Here is a 15,739-nt window from a genome sequence, read left to right as displayed (position 1 = left end):
ATTAGAACTCTAGAGAGAGGACTCAGAACCTCCTCGTGATGACTTCATATTAGAACTCTAGAGAGAGGACTCAGAACCTCCTCATGATGACTTCATATTATAACTCTAGAGAGAGGACTCAGAACCTCCTCATGATGACTTCATATTAGAACTCTAGAGAGAGGACTCAGAACCTCCTCATGATGACTTCATATTAGAACTCTAGAGAGAGGACTCAGAACCTCCTCATGATGACTTCATATTAGAACTCTAGAGAGAGGACTCAGAACCTCCTCGTGATGACTTCATATTAGAACTCTAGAGAGAGGACTCAGAACCTCCTTGTGATGACTTCATATTATAACTCTAGAGAGAGGACTCAGAACCTCCTCGTGATGACTTCATATTATAACTCTAGAGAGAGGACTCAGAACCTCCTCATGATGACTTCATATTAGAACTCTAGAGAGAGGACTCAGAACCTCCTCATGATGACTTCATATTAGAACTCTAGAGAGAGGACTCAGAACCTCCTCATGATGACTTCATATTAGAACTCTAGAGAGAGGACTCAGAACCTCCTCATGATGACTTCATATTAGAACTCTAGAGAGAGGACTCAGAACCTCCTCATGATGACTTCATATTAGAACTCTAGAGAGAGGACTCAGAACCTCCTCATGATGACTTCATATTAGAATAAGGAAGGGATGTAGGACATATTGATTGATCGATCGACTGACCGATCGATCGATTGTGTGATATTGAAAATAGCTTTAAACATGCATCTCAACTTAACTTCTCTCCAGGGTTCAGAGCTGGCAGGTTGGGCTCTGGGGCGCTACAGCTACGAATGGGTCGATATGAACCACAACTTCCCCGACCTGAACAATATCATGTGGGACGCCAAGGAGAATGACACAGACGTGGTTAAAACAGCCAACCACTACATCCCCATACCAGAGTACTACACTAAAGAGGATGCCTTCGTAAGTACTGTACACTACACATCAACTCCACCACAGAGTATGACTCAACATTATGTTTTCAGTTTTATTTTTCCTGGTTTTACATTTGTTTTCTTTTTCCACTCTTAAAATACCAATTTTTAGAGAAACAATGAAATTGGACGTGCTGAGTCAATGATTAAATCACACCTGAAAGGGAAAAAAATGGTGTAATTCCCCTCTTAAGGATCGGAACCCTTGTTTTCCAATTTCATCCTAAAATGACATACCTGAATCTAACTGCCTGTAACTCAGGACCCTGAAGCAAGGATATACATATTCTTGATACCATTTAAAATGAAACACTTTGAAATGTGAAATTAATGTAGGAGAATATAACACATTAGATCTGGTAAAAGATAATACAAAGAAAAAATAAATGTGTTTTCACATTTTCTTTTCTCCATCAGCTTTTGAAATGCCATACATTAAGATAGGATCCTTGGTGTAATTTAAATGTTGTCCACCAGATGGCAGCAGTGTGTGTACAAAGTGTCAGACTGATCCAGTGAAGAATTACATTACTACTCAATATTTCGGATAAAGTCTGCCAGGAGTTTGCCCAAATGTGCCGAATTGGTCAATATATTCATTTTCAACTACATAACTATAGAGAACATACATAAATGCTATGGTAATAAAAAAATGTAAGTTTACACACTCCCAGAAATGTCGTACATGATGGATCATTAGCTTATACATAAACTATCACACATCTAGATGTCCGGATGGGATGAGTTTGGAGCCAGAGACAACAGTGGGGTCAATCTGTAGAATATAAAACTGGATTTTATTAAACAAAACTATTATACATTTTATCTCTGGGAGCCTCAGGATGAACAATCAGAGCTAGATTACTGAATGTAAGTACATTATTTACCTTCAGAGGTGAATGTATCAAACCAGTTGCCGTGATAAAAGTGTTTTGTTCCTCAAACAATAGCACAGTATTATTTCACTGTAAAAGCTACTGTAAATTGGACAGTGCATTTACAGTAACACGAATTTAAGCTTTCTGCTCGTATAAGACATGTCAATGTCCTGGAAAGTTGGCTGTTGTATACAACATAATTCTAGTCACATTATCGCATGTTGAGCAACAACCGTCCCGGTGTAGGGACACCGGTCCCGTAGAAGTGTAAAAAGTACGGACAATTTAAATTCTGCATAATAGCACAGCATTTCATCAACTTTCCTGCTTCAGTTTGCTGCAAAATGACTGGTTTCACATTTGTCTCCAGAGATTATAAGGTAAACTAGAAATAAAATAATTGTCATTTATATTTACAATTCCCTTCTCCAAACGGATTACTAATTGACCTAGTTCTTATCAATAGTTCTTATCAATAGTTCTTATCAATAGTTCTTATCAATAGCTCTTATCGAGAGGTAAATGACAGTCCATGGAGAAGGGTGTTATTTCTACAGTGAAAAATGAAGTAGATGCTTTTTCCACGTGGAACCGGAAGGTTCTCTAGACCTTATTCATGGTTTTGTTGGTCATAAAGGTGGAGGCCTTATCAGAGAATTAAGTCAAGGTCAGAGTACGGCGTGTCTGTAGACCAGTGGAGGCTGCTGAGGGGAGGACGGCTCATAATAATGTCTGGAATGAAGTCCATTCCTATGAGCCGTCTTCCCCTCAGCAGCCTCCACTGTTGTAGACAGTGTATCAGTAGACACACCTCCATTAATACAGTGTATCTGTAGACACACCTCCATTAATACAGTGTATCTGTAGACACACCTCCATTAATACAGTGTATCAGTAGACACACCTCCATTAATACAGTGTATCAGTAGACACACCTCCATTAATACAGTGTATCTATAGACACACCTCCATTAATACAGTGTATCTGTAGACACACCTCCATTAATACAGTGTATCTGTAGACACACCTCCATTAATACAGTGTATCAGTAGACACACCTCCAGTAATACAGTGTATCTGTAGACACACCTCCATTAATACAGTGTATCTGTAGACACACCTCCATTAATACAGTGTATCTGTAGACACACCTCCATTAATACAGTGTATCTATAGACACACCTCCATTAATACAGTGTATCAGTAGACACACCTCCATTAATACAGTGTATCAGTAGACACACCTCCAGTAATACAGTGTATCTGTAGACACACCTCCATTAATACAGTGTATCTGTAGACACACCTCCATTAATACAGTGTATCTGTAGACACACCTCCATTAATACAGTGTATCAGTAGACACACCTCCATTAATACAGTGTATCTGTAGACATACCTCCAGTAATACAGTGTATCTGTAGACACACCTCCTCCACACCTCCATTAATACAGTGTATCAGTAGACACACCTCCATTAATACAGTGTATCTGTAGACACACCTCCAGTAATACAGTGTACCTGTAGACACACCTCCTCCACCACACCTCCATTAATACAGTGTATCTGTAGACACACCTCCATTAATACAGTGTATCAGTAGACACACCTCCATTAATACAGTGTATCTATAGACACACCTCCATTAATACAGTGTATCAGTAGACACACCTCCATTAATACAGTGTATCTGTAGACACACCTCCATTAATACAGTGTATCAGTAGATACACCTCCATTAATACAGTGTATCAGTAGACACACCTCCATTAATACAGTGTATCAGTAGACACACCTCCATTAATACAGTGTATCAGTAGACACACCTCCATTAAAACAGTGTATCTGTAGACACACCTCCATTAATACAGTGTATCTATAGACACACCTCCATTAATACAGTGTATCAGTAGACACACCTCCATTAATACAGTGTATCTGTAGACACACCTCCATTAATACAGTGTATCAGTAGACACACCTCCATTAATACAGTGTATCTGTAGACACACCTCCTCCACCACACCTCCATTAATACAGTGTATCTGTAGACACACCTCCAGTAATACAGTGTATCTGTAGACACACCTCCATTAATACAGTGTATCTGTAGACACACCTCCTCCTCCACACCTCCATTAATACAGTGTATCTGTAGACACACCTCCATTAATACAGTGTATCAGTAGACACACCTCCTCCACCACACCTCCATTAATACAGTGTATCTGTAGACACACCTCCAGTAATACAGTGTATCTGTAGACACACCTCATCCACACCTCCATTAATACAGTGTATCTGTAGACACACCTCCATTAATACAGTGTATCAGTAGACACACCTCCTCCACCACACCTCCATTAATACAGTGTATCTGTAGACACACCTCCTCCACACCTCCATTAATACAGTGTATCAGTAGACACACCTCCATTAATACAGTGTATCTGTAGACACACCTCCATTAATACAGTGTATCTGTAGACACACCTCCATTAATACAGTGTATCAGTAGACACACCTCCATTAATACAGTGTATCAGTAGACACACCTCCATTAATACAGTGTATCTATAGACACACCTCCATTAATACAGTGTATCAGTAGATACACCTCCATTAATACATTGTATCTATAGACACACCTCCATTATTACAGTGTATCTGTAGACACACCTCCATTAATACAGTGTATCTATAGACACACCTCCATTAATACAGTGTATCAGTAGACACACCTCCATTAATACAGTGTATCTATAGACACACCTCCATTAATACAGTGTATCTATAGACACACCTCCATTAATACAGTGTATCAGTAGACACACCTCCATTAATACAGTGTATCTATAGACACACCTCCATTAATACAGTGTATCAGTAGACACACCTCCATTAATACAGTGTATCTATAGACACACCTCCATTAATACAGTGTATCTGTAGATACACCTCCATTAATACAGTGTATCTATAGACACACCTCCATTAATACAGTGTATCAGTAGACACACCTCCATTAATACAGTGTATCTATAGACACACTTCCATTAATACAGTGTATCAGTAGATACACCTCCATTAATACAGTGTATCTATAGACACACCTCCATTAATACAGTGTATCAGTAGATACACCTCCATTAATACAGTGTATCAGTAGACACACCTCCATTAATACAGTGTATCAGTAGACACACCTCCATTAATACAGTGTATCAGTAGACACACCTCCATTAATACAGTGTATCTATAGACACACCTCCATTAATACAGTGTATCTGTAGACACACCTCCATTAATACAGTGTATCTGTAGACACACCTCCTCCACCACACCTCCATTAATACAGTGTATCTGTAGACACACCTCCATTAATACAGTGTATCAGTAGATACACCTCCATTAATACAGTGTATCGATAGACACACCTCCATTAATACAGTGTATCAGTAGACACACCTCCATTAATACAGTGTATCAGTAGATACACCTCCATTAATACAGTGTATCAGTAGACACACCTCCATTAATACAGTGTATCAGTAGACACACCTCCATTAATACAGTGTATCAGTAGACACACCTCCATTAATACAGTGTATCAGTAGATACACCTCCATTAATACAGTGTATCTGTAGACACACCTCCATTAATACAGTGTATCAGTAGACACACCTCCATTAATACAGTGTATCTGTAGACACACCTCCAGTAATACAGTGTATCAGTAGACACACCTCCATTAATACAGTGTATCTGTAGACACACCTCCAGTAATACAGTGTATCTGTAGACACACCTCCAGTAATACAGTGTATCTGTAGACACACCTCCATTAATACAGTGTATCAGTAGACACACCTCCTCCACCACACCTCCATTAATACAGTGTATCTGTAGACACACCTCCAGTAATACAGTGTATCTGTAGACACACCTCATCCACACCTCCATTAATACAGTGTATCTGTAGACACACCTCCAGTAATACAGTGTATCTGTAGACACACCTCCTCCACACCTCCATTAATACAGTGTATCTGTAGACACACCTCCATTAATACAGTGTATCAGTAGACACACCTCCATTAATACAGTGTATCTGTAGACACACCTCCATTAATACAGTGTATCTATAGACACACCTCCATTAATACAGTGTATCAGTAGACACACCTCCATTAATACAGTGTATCTATAGACACACCTCCATTAATACAGTGTATCAGTAGACACACCTCCATTAATACAGTGTATCTATAGACACACCTCCATTAATACAGTGTATCAGTAGACACACCTCCATTAATACAGTGTATCAGTAGACACACCTCCATTAATACAGTGTATCTATAGACACACCTCCATTAATACAGTGTATCTATAGACACACCTCCATTAATACAGTGTATCAGTAGACACACCTCCATTAATACAGTGTATCTATAGACACACCTCCATTAATACAGTGTATCTATAGACACACCTCCATTAATACAGTGTATCTATAGACACACCTCCATTAATACAGTGTATCTATAGACACACCTCCATTAATACAGTGTATCAGTAGACACACCTCCATTAATACAGTGTATCTATAGACACACCTCCATTAATACAGTGTATCAGTAGACACACCTCCATTAATACAGTGTATCTGTAGACACACCTCCATTAATACAGTGTATCTGTAGACACTCCTCCATTAATACAGTGTATCTGTAGACACACCTCCATTAATACAGTGTATCAGTAGACACACCTCCATTAATACAGTGTATCAGTAGACACACCTCCATTAATACAGTGTATCAGTAGACACACCTCCTCCACCACACCTCCATTAATACAGTGTATCTGTAGACACACCTCCTCCACCACACCTCCATTAATACAGTGTATCTGTAGACACACCTCCTCCACACCTCCATTAATACAGTGTATCAGTAGACACACCTCCATTAATACAGTGTATCTGTAGACACACCTCCATTAATACAGTGTATCAGTAGACACACCTCCATTAATACAGTGTATCAGTAGACACACCTCCATTAATACAGTGTATCTATAGACACACCTCCATTAATACAGTGTATCTATAGACACACCTCCATTAATACAGTGTATCTATAGACACACCTCCATTAATACAGTGTATCTATAGACACACCTCCATTAATACAGTGTATCAGTAGACACACCTCCATTAATACAGTGTATCTATAGACACACCTCCATTAATACAGTGTATCAGTAGACACACCTCCATTAATACAGTGTATCTGTAGACACACCTCCATTAATACAGTGTATCTATAGACACACCTCCATTAATACAGTGTATCTATAGACACACCTCCATTAATACAGTGTATCTGTAGACACACCTCCATTAATACAGTGTATCAGTAGACACACCTCCATTAATACAGTGTATCTGTAGACACACCTCCATTAATACAGTGTATCTGTAGACACACCTCCTCCACACCTCCATTAATACAGTGTATCAGTAGACACACCTCCATTAATACAGTGTATCTGTAGACACACCTCCTCCACACCTCCATTAATACAGTGTATCTGTAGACACACCTCCATTAATACAGTGTATCAGTAGATACACCTCCTCCACCACACCTTCATTAATACAGTCTATCTGTAGACACTCCTCCATTAATACAGTGTATCAGTAGACACACCTCCATTAATACAGTGAATCTGTAGACACACCTCCATTAGTACATTGTATCTGTAGACACACCTCCTCCACACCTCCATTAATACAGTGTATCAGTAGATACACCTTCACCACACCTTTGATCTCCACCCCAAACAAATACCAGGTGAATAGCAGGTGAATAGCAGATTAATAACAAGTGAATAGCAGGTGAATAGCAGGTGAATAGCAGATTAATAACAGGTGAATAGCAGGTGAATAGCAGGTGAATAACAGGTGTATAGCAGGTGAATAACAGGTGAATAACAGGTGAATAGCAGGTGAATAGCAGGTGAATAGCAGGTGAATAACAGGTGAATAACAGGTGAATAGCGGGTGAATAACAGGTGAATAGCAGGTGAATAACAGATGAATAACAGGTGAATAACAGGTGAATAGCAGGTGAATAACAGGTGAATAGCAGGTGAATAACAGGTGAATAACAGGTGAATAACAGGTGAATAGCAGGTGAATAACAGGTGAATAACAGGTGAATAACAGGTGAATAGCAGGTGAATAACAGGTGAATAGCAGGTGAATAACAGCAGGTGAAGAAAAGTTCATAAAAATTGAATTAATTACAAGCCCTTAACTCTGTTTGGAATTGGCCCCTTGCTGAACACATTGAAAACAGAACATTCAGAGTATGAAGGACAGCTGATCTGTAGGAAGGTATGTACTTCCTCTCAGTGGGCCTCCGTCTCTCGATAGCCTAGTGGGCCTCCGTCTCTCTTCAGCCTAGTGGGCCTCCGTCTCTCTACAGCCTAGTGGGCCTCCGTCTCTCTACAGCCTAGTGGGCGTCCGTCTCTCTTCAGCCTAGTGGGCCTCCGTCTCTCTACAGCCTTGTGGGCCTCCGTCTCTCTACAGCCTAGTGGGCCTCCGTCTCTCTACAGCCTTGTGGGCCTCCGTCTCTCTACAGCCTAGTGGGCTGTGGGCCTCCGTCTCTCTACAGCCTAGTGGGCTGTGGGCCTCCGTCTCTCTACAGCCTAGTGGGCTGTGGGCCTCCGTCTCTCTACAGCCTAGTGGGCTGTGGGCCTCCGTCTCTCTACAGCCTAGTGGGCTGTGGGCCTCCGTCTCTCTATAGCCTAGTGGGCCTCCGTCTCTCTACAGCCGAGTGGGCTGTGGGCCTCCGTCTCTCTACAGCCTAGTGGGCTGTCAGTACTGTCCCAGGCTGTCTGTACTGTTCCAGGCTGTCAGTACTGTCCCAGGCTGTCTGTACTGTTCCAGGCTGTCAGTACTGTCCCAGGCTGTCAGTACTGTCCCAGGCTGTCAGTACTGTCCCAGGCTGTCTGACATGTGCGTCTGTCCCTTTCCCAGGTGACCCCAGAGACACGTGTTAGTAACATGTTATTCTGTCCCAGGTGACCCCAGAGACACATGCTACTAACATGTTCTTCTGTCCCAGGTGACCCCAGAGACACGTGTTAGTAACATGTTCTTCTGTCCCAGGTGACCCCAGAGACACGTGTTAGTAACATGTTATTCTGTCCCAGGTGACCCCAGAGACACGTGTTAGTAACATGTTAGTCTGTCCCAGGTGACCCCAGAGACACGTGTTAGTAACATGTTATTCTGTCCCAGGTGACCCCAGAGACACGTGTTAGTAACATGTTCTTCTGTCCCAGGTGACCCCAGAGACACGTGTTACTAACATGTTCTTCTGTCCCAGGTGACCCCAGAGACACGTGTTAGTAACATTTTCTTCTGTCCCAGGTGACCCCAGAGACACGTGTTACTAACATGTTCTTCTGTCCCAGGTGACCCCAGAGACACGTGTTACTAACATGTTCTTCTGTCCCAGGTGACCCCAGAGACACGTGTTACTAACATGTTATTCTGTCCCAGGTGACCCCAGAGACACGTGCGGTCATCAGCTGGATGCAGGACATCCCCTTTGTCCTGAGTGCCAACCTCCACGGGGGGGAACTGGTGGTTACCTACCCCTTCGACTGCACCCGGGACTGGGCCCCTCAGGAAAACACCCCTACAGCTGACGATAGTTTCTTCCGCTGGCTGGCCACGGTCTACGCCTCCACCAACCTGGTCATGGCCAACCCTGATAGGAGGATCTGCCACTCTGAAGACTTCCAACAGCACAACAACATCATTAACGGAGGAGCCTGGCACACCGTCCCTGGGAGTCAGTAGTTCTCCTATATATATATATATATATATATATATATATATATATATATACAGTGGGGAGAACAAGTATTTTATTCACTGCCGATTTTGCAGGTTTTCCTACTTACAAAGCATGTAGAGGTCTGTAATTTTTATCATAGGTACACTTCAACTGTGAGAGACGGACTCTAAAACAAAAATCCAGAAAATCACATTGTATGATTTTTAAGTAATTAATTAGCATTTTATTGCATGACATAAGTATTTGATACATCAGAAAAGCAGAATTTAATATTTGGTACAGAAACCTTTGTTTTCAATTACAGAGATCATACGTTTCCTGTAGTTCTTGACCAGGTTTGCACACACTGCAGCAGGGATTTTGGCCCACTCCTCCATACAGACCTTCTCCAGATCCTTCAGGTTTCGGGGCTGTCGCTGGGCAATACGGACTTTCAGCTCCCTCCAAAGATGTTCTATTGGGTTCAGGTCTGGAGACTGGCTAGGCCACTCCAGGACCTTGAGATGCTTCACTCCTTACTTGCCCTGGCTGTGTGTTTCGGGTCATTGTCATGCTGGAAGACCCAGCCACGACCCATTTTCAATGCTCTTAATGAGGGAAGGAGGTTGTTGGCCAAGATCTCGCGATACATGGCCCCATCCATCGTCCCCTCAATATGGTGCAGTCGTCCTGTCCCCAAAGCATCCCCAAAGAATGATGTTTCCACCTCCATGCTTCACGGTTGGGATGGTGTTCTTGGGGTTGTACTCATCCTTCTTCTTCCTCCAAACACGGCGAGTGGAGTTTAGACCAAAAAGCTCTATTTTTGTCTCATCAGACCACATGACCTTCTCCCATTCCTCCTCTGGATCATCCAGATGGTCATTGGCAAACTTCAGACGGGCCTGGACATGCGCTGGCTTGAGCAGGGGGACCTTGCGTGCGCTGCAGGATTTTAATCCATGACGGCATAGTGTGTTACTAATGGTTTTCTTTGAGACTGTGGTCCCAGCTCTCTTCAGGTCATTGACCAGGTCCTGCCGTGTGTTCTGGGCTGATCCCTCACCTTCCTCATGATCATTGATGCCCCACGAGGTGAGATCTTGCATGGAGCCCCAGACCGAGGGTGATTGACCGTCATCTTGAACGTCTTTCATTTTCTAATAATTGCGCCAACAGTTGTTGCCTTCTCACCAAGCTGCTTGCCTATTGTCCTGTAGCCCATCCCAGCCTTGTGCAGGTCTACAATTTAACCCTGATGTCCTCACACAGCTCTCTGGTCTTGGCCATTGTGGAGAGGTTGGAGTCTGTTTGATTGAGTGTGTGGACAGGTGTCTTTTATACAGGTAACGTGTTCAAACAGGTGCAGTTAATACAGGTAATGAGTGGAGAACAGGAGGGCTTCTTAAAGAAAAACTAACAGGTCTGTGAGAGCCGGAATTGTTACTGGTTGGTAGGTGATCAAATACTTATGTCATGCAATAAAATGCAAGTGAATTACATAAAAATCATACAATGTGATTTTCTGGATTTTTGTCTCTCACAATTGAAGTGTACCTATGATTAAAATTACAGACCTCTACATGCTTTGTAGGTAGGAAAACCTGCAAAATCGGCAGTGTATCAAATACAGTGCCTTGCGAAAGTATTCGGCCCCCTTGAACTTTGCGACCTTTTGCCACATTTCAGGCTTCAAACATAAAGATATAAAACTGTATTTTTGTGAAGAATCAACAACAAGTGGGACACAATCATGAAGTGGAACAACATTTATTGGATATTTCAAACTTTTTTAACAAATCAAAAACTGAAAAATTGGACGTGCAAAATTATTCAGCCCCCTTAAGTTAATACTTTGTAGCGCCACCTTTTGCTGCGATTACAGCTGTAAGTCGCTTGGGGTATGTCTCTATCAGTTTTGCACATCGAGAGACTGACATTTTTTCCCATTCCTCCTTGCAAAACAGCTCGAGCTCAGTGAGGTTGGATGGAGAGCATTTGTGAACAGCAGTTTTCAGTTCTTTCCACAGATTCTCAATTGGATTCAGGTCTGGACTTTGACTTGGCCATTCTAACACCTGGATATGTTTATTTTTGAACCATTCCATTGTAGATTTTGCTTTATGTTTTGGATCATTGTCTTGTTGGAAGACAAATCTCCGTCCCAGTCTCAGGTCTTTTGCAGACTCCATCAGGTTTTCTTCCAGAATGGTCCTGTATTTGGCTCCATCCATCTTCCCATCAATTTTAACCATCTTCCCTGTCCCTGCTGAAGAAAAGCAGGCCCAAACCATGATGCTGCCACCACCATGTTTGACAGTGGGGATGGTGTGTTCAGCTGTGTTGCTTTTACGCCAAACATAACGTTTTGCATTGTTGCCAAAAAGTTCAACTTTTAACGGACCTCTGAGACTATCACAGTGCAGGTGCATTTATACGGAGACCTGATTACACACAGGTGGATTGTATTTATCATCATTAGTCATTTAGGTCAACATTGGATCATTCGGAGATCCTCACTGAACTTCTGGAGAGAGTTTTCTGCACTGAAAGTAAAGGGGCTGAATAATTTTGCATGCCCCAATTTTTCAGTTTTTGATTTGTTAAAAAAGTTTGAAATATCCAATAAATGTTGTTCCACTTCATGATTGTGTCCCACTTGTTGTTGATTCTTCACAAAAAAATACAGTTTTATATCTTTATGGTTGAAGCCTGAAATGTGGCAAAAGGTCGCAAAGTTCAAGGGGGCCGAATACTTTCGCAAGGCACTGTATATAATAACCAGCACCGTCCCTGGGAGTCAGTAGTTATATATATATATATATATATATATATATAAATTCAGGCCCTTATCAAAGACTATTTGTTTTTCATGTGTTTTGTTACCATATTTTTGTCCCCCAGGTATGAATGACTTCAGCTACATGCACACTAACTGCTTCGAGGTGACGGTGGAGCTGTCGTGTGACAAGTTTCCTCATGCCAGCGAGCTTCCTACAGAGTGGGAGAACAACAAGGAGTCTCTGCTTGTCTACATGGAGCAGGTCTACTGTTCTTTACATGGATTATTTACCAAAGTTATACTGTATCGGAGTTATTCAAACTACTGGAAATGGCCCCAATTGGAAAGACTTCACTTGTAGAATACTGTCCTACTGCATATCCCAGCTCTCTCTTACCAGCTCTCCAATTTTTAGATATTTCCCTGATCATCTCTGTTTCTGATGTTCCCTGATCATCTCTGTTTCTGATGTTCCCTGATTATTTCTGTTTCTGATGTTCCCTGACGATCTCTGTTTCTGATGTTCCCTGACGATCTCTGCTTCTGATGTTCCCTGACGATCTCTGCTTCTGATGTTCCCTGATTATCTCTGTTTCTGATGTTTCCTGATCATCTCTGTTTCTGATGTTCCCTGATTATCTCTGTTTCTGATGTTCCCTGATTATCTCTGTTTCTGATGTTTCCTGATTATCTCTGTTTCTGATGTTTCCTGATCATCTCTGTTTCTGATGTTCCCTGATTATCTCTGTTTCTGATGTTTCCTGATCATCTCTGTTTCTGATGTTCTGTCCTTGCCTCTACCAGGTTCACAGAGGCATCAAAGGAGTGGTGAGAGACAAGATGACGAAGAAAGGCATTGCAGACGCCATTGTGAAAGTGGAAGACCTGGACCACGACATACGATCAGGTAGACATAAGATTCTACAACGATTTACATGATGCACTACACTACACTACACAGAAGAAACAGGGGGAAAAAAATCGGCCATTTTTTCTGTTTACCTCGCACTGCTTGTATGTCAAATTCCTGCCAGCGCCAATTTCTAACTGCTTGTAGTAGCAGACACAATGCTCCGTGCTATGGATTTACGGTGTTACTGGCATAGCACACAAGGGGGTGCTGAAAACACAAGAAAAGCCCATTTGGCCTCTATTAACAGAATGCTAACAAAATGTGCACAATCTAATAGCGAAATCTCAGACGCTAAGATGCTAAACTAGCGAAAACTAACATAAACAAATTGCAAAGACGGGCAAATCCAGCTCATGAAGTTATACAAGCATAGTTAGTAGCTACAGAATGTAAAGTTATACAAGCATAGTTAGTAGCTACAGAATATCATTTTTTTTAGGTGTGTGTTCAATTACAAGGGAAAGTAAATGAGAGAAATTGTGCAAATGAACAAAGTTGTGATGCTTTTCTGAAGGAAGAGCAGCTTGTGTCCACGGAGCAGAGGGGAGAAGAATGGAGGGAAAACACGCTAACAGGAAGCACAGGGAAAAAATGACAACTGTACAGAACTACTGGCAGAAAGCCATTATAAGATATCTGATAACTTAATAATCATAATATAACAGTTCTGGGGAACTACGGTAAACTTCATGCTAAATAAAGAGACTGGCTCAACTGTCCTGGGGAACTACGGTAAGCTTCATAATGTGACTGTCTCAACTGTCCTGGGGAACTACGGTAAGCTTCATAATGTGACTGTCTCAACTGTCCTGGGGAACTACGGTAAGCTTCATAATGTGACTGTCTCAACTGTCCTGGGGAACTACGGTAAGCTTCATAATGTGACTGTCTCAACTGTCCTGGGGAACTACGGTAAGCTTCATAATGTGACTGTCTCAACTGTCCTGGGGAACTACGGTAAGCTTCATAATGTGACTGTCTCAACTGTCCTGGGGAACTACGGTAAGCTTCATAATGTGACTGTCTCAACTGTCCTGGGGAACTACGGTAAGCATCATAATGTGACTGTCTCAACTGTCCTGGGGAACTACGGTAAGCTTCATAATGTGACTGGCTCAACTGTCCTGGGGAACTACGGTAAGCTTCATAATGTGACTGTCTCAACTGTCCTGGGGAACTACGGTAAGCTTCATAATGTGACTGTCTCAACTGTCCTGGGGAACTACGGTAAGCTTCATAATGTGACTGTCTCAACTGTCCTGGGGAACTACGGTAAGCTTCATAATGTGACTGGCTCAACTGTCCTGGGGAACTACGGTAAGCTTCATAATGTGACTGTCTCAACTGTCCTGGGGAACTACGGTAAGCTTCATAATGTGACTGTCTCAACTGTCCTGGGGAACTACGGTAAGCTTCATAATGTGACTGTCTCAACTGTCCTGGGGAACTACGGTAAGCTTCATAATGTGACTGTCTCAACTGTCCTGGGGAACTACGGTAAGCTTCATAATGTGACTGTCTCAACTGTCCTGGGGAACTACAGTAAGCTTCATAATGTGACTGGCTCAACTGAACTACGGTAAACTTCATGTAAAATAATGAGACATGAAAAACGCAATCTTCTTTACCTCCTGACGTATTGCACAAGTTGACTGCAGGTACTTAAAAAGTAGCTACAAATATTCAAATTTATTGGAAAAACATCTAAGAAATATTTGACGGTAATTGAAAAACCATCCTGTGGCCTTTTCCAAATCAAATGAAATCAAATGTAATTTGTCACATGCGCCGAATACAACACTGAAGTGCTTACTAACACTCCCTTAATTAACCATCAATGCAGTTAAGAAAAAATGAGTGTTAAAGTATTTACTAAATAAACTAAATGTTAAGGGCTTGTAAGTAAGCATTTCCTAGTAAGGTCTACTACACCTGTTGAATTTGTACGCACCGTCACTGTGGGGACGACGTCCTCGATGCTCTTATTGATTGACCAATAGACCTCCACCCTTTGTCTTACCGGAGGCAGCTGTTATTGACCAATAGACACAGACCTCCACCCTTTGTCCTACCGGAGGCAGCTGTTATTGACCAATAGACACAGACCTCCACCCTTTGTCCTACCGGAGGCAGCTGTTATTGACCAATAGACACAGACCTCCACCCTCTGTCTTACCGGAGGGAGCTGTTATTGACAAATAGACACAGACCTCCACCCTTTGTCTTACCGGAGGCAGCTGTTATTGACCAATAGACACAGACCTCCACCCTTTGTCTTACCGGAGGCAGCTGTTATTGACCAATAGACACAGACCTCCACCCTTT

General features: G+C 42.0%; 2 protein-coding genes across 2 annotated transcripts in view; one reads left to right on the top strand and one right to left on the bottom strand.

Annotated features, from left to right (window-relative positions):
* Positions 1-15,739, bottom strand: part of LOC110505940 (probable N-acetyltransferase camello) — a 669,337-nt gene that overhangs the window by 149,398 nt on the left and 504,200 nt on the right. The gene's annotated exons all lie outside the window — the stretch shown is intronic.
* The window catches only part of LOC110505936 (probable carboxypeptidase X1), a 46,928-nt gene that overhangs the window by 28,272 nt on the left and 2,917 nt on the right, over positions 1-15,739 (top strand). Inside the window, exons 9-12 of the mRNA XM_036963108.1 lie at positions 789-968; positions 9,440-9,734; positions 12,624-12,763; positions 13,306-13,408. Of these exons, the coding sequence (XP_036819003.1) occupies positions 789-968; positions 9,440-9,734; positions 12,624-12,763; positions 13,306-13,408 (718 nt within the window). The remainder of the gene's footprint in view (positions 1-788; positions 969-9,439; positions 9,735-12,623; positions 12,764-13,305; positions 13,409-15,739) is intronic.

This window comes from Oncorhynchus mykiss, chromosome 25 (genome assembly GCF_013265735.2).
Source record: "Oncorhynchus mykiss isolate Arlee chromosome 25, USDA_OmykA_1.1, whole genome shotgun sequence".
NCBI classification, from domain to species: domain Eukaryota; kingdom Metazoa; phylum Chordata; class Actinopteri; order Salmoniformes; family Salmonidae; genus Oncorhynchus; species Oncorhynchus mykiss.
Note: the sequence above shows the minus strand (reverse complement) of the source record. Positions and strands in the feature narration are given on the sequence as shown.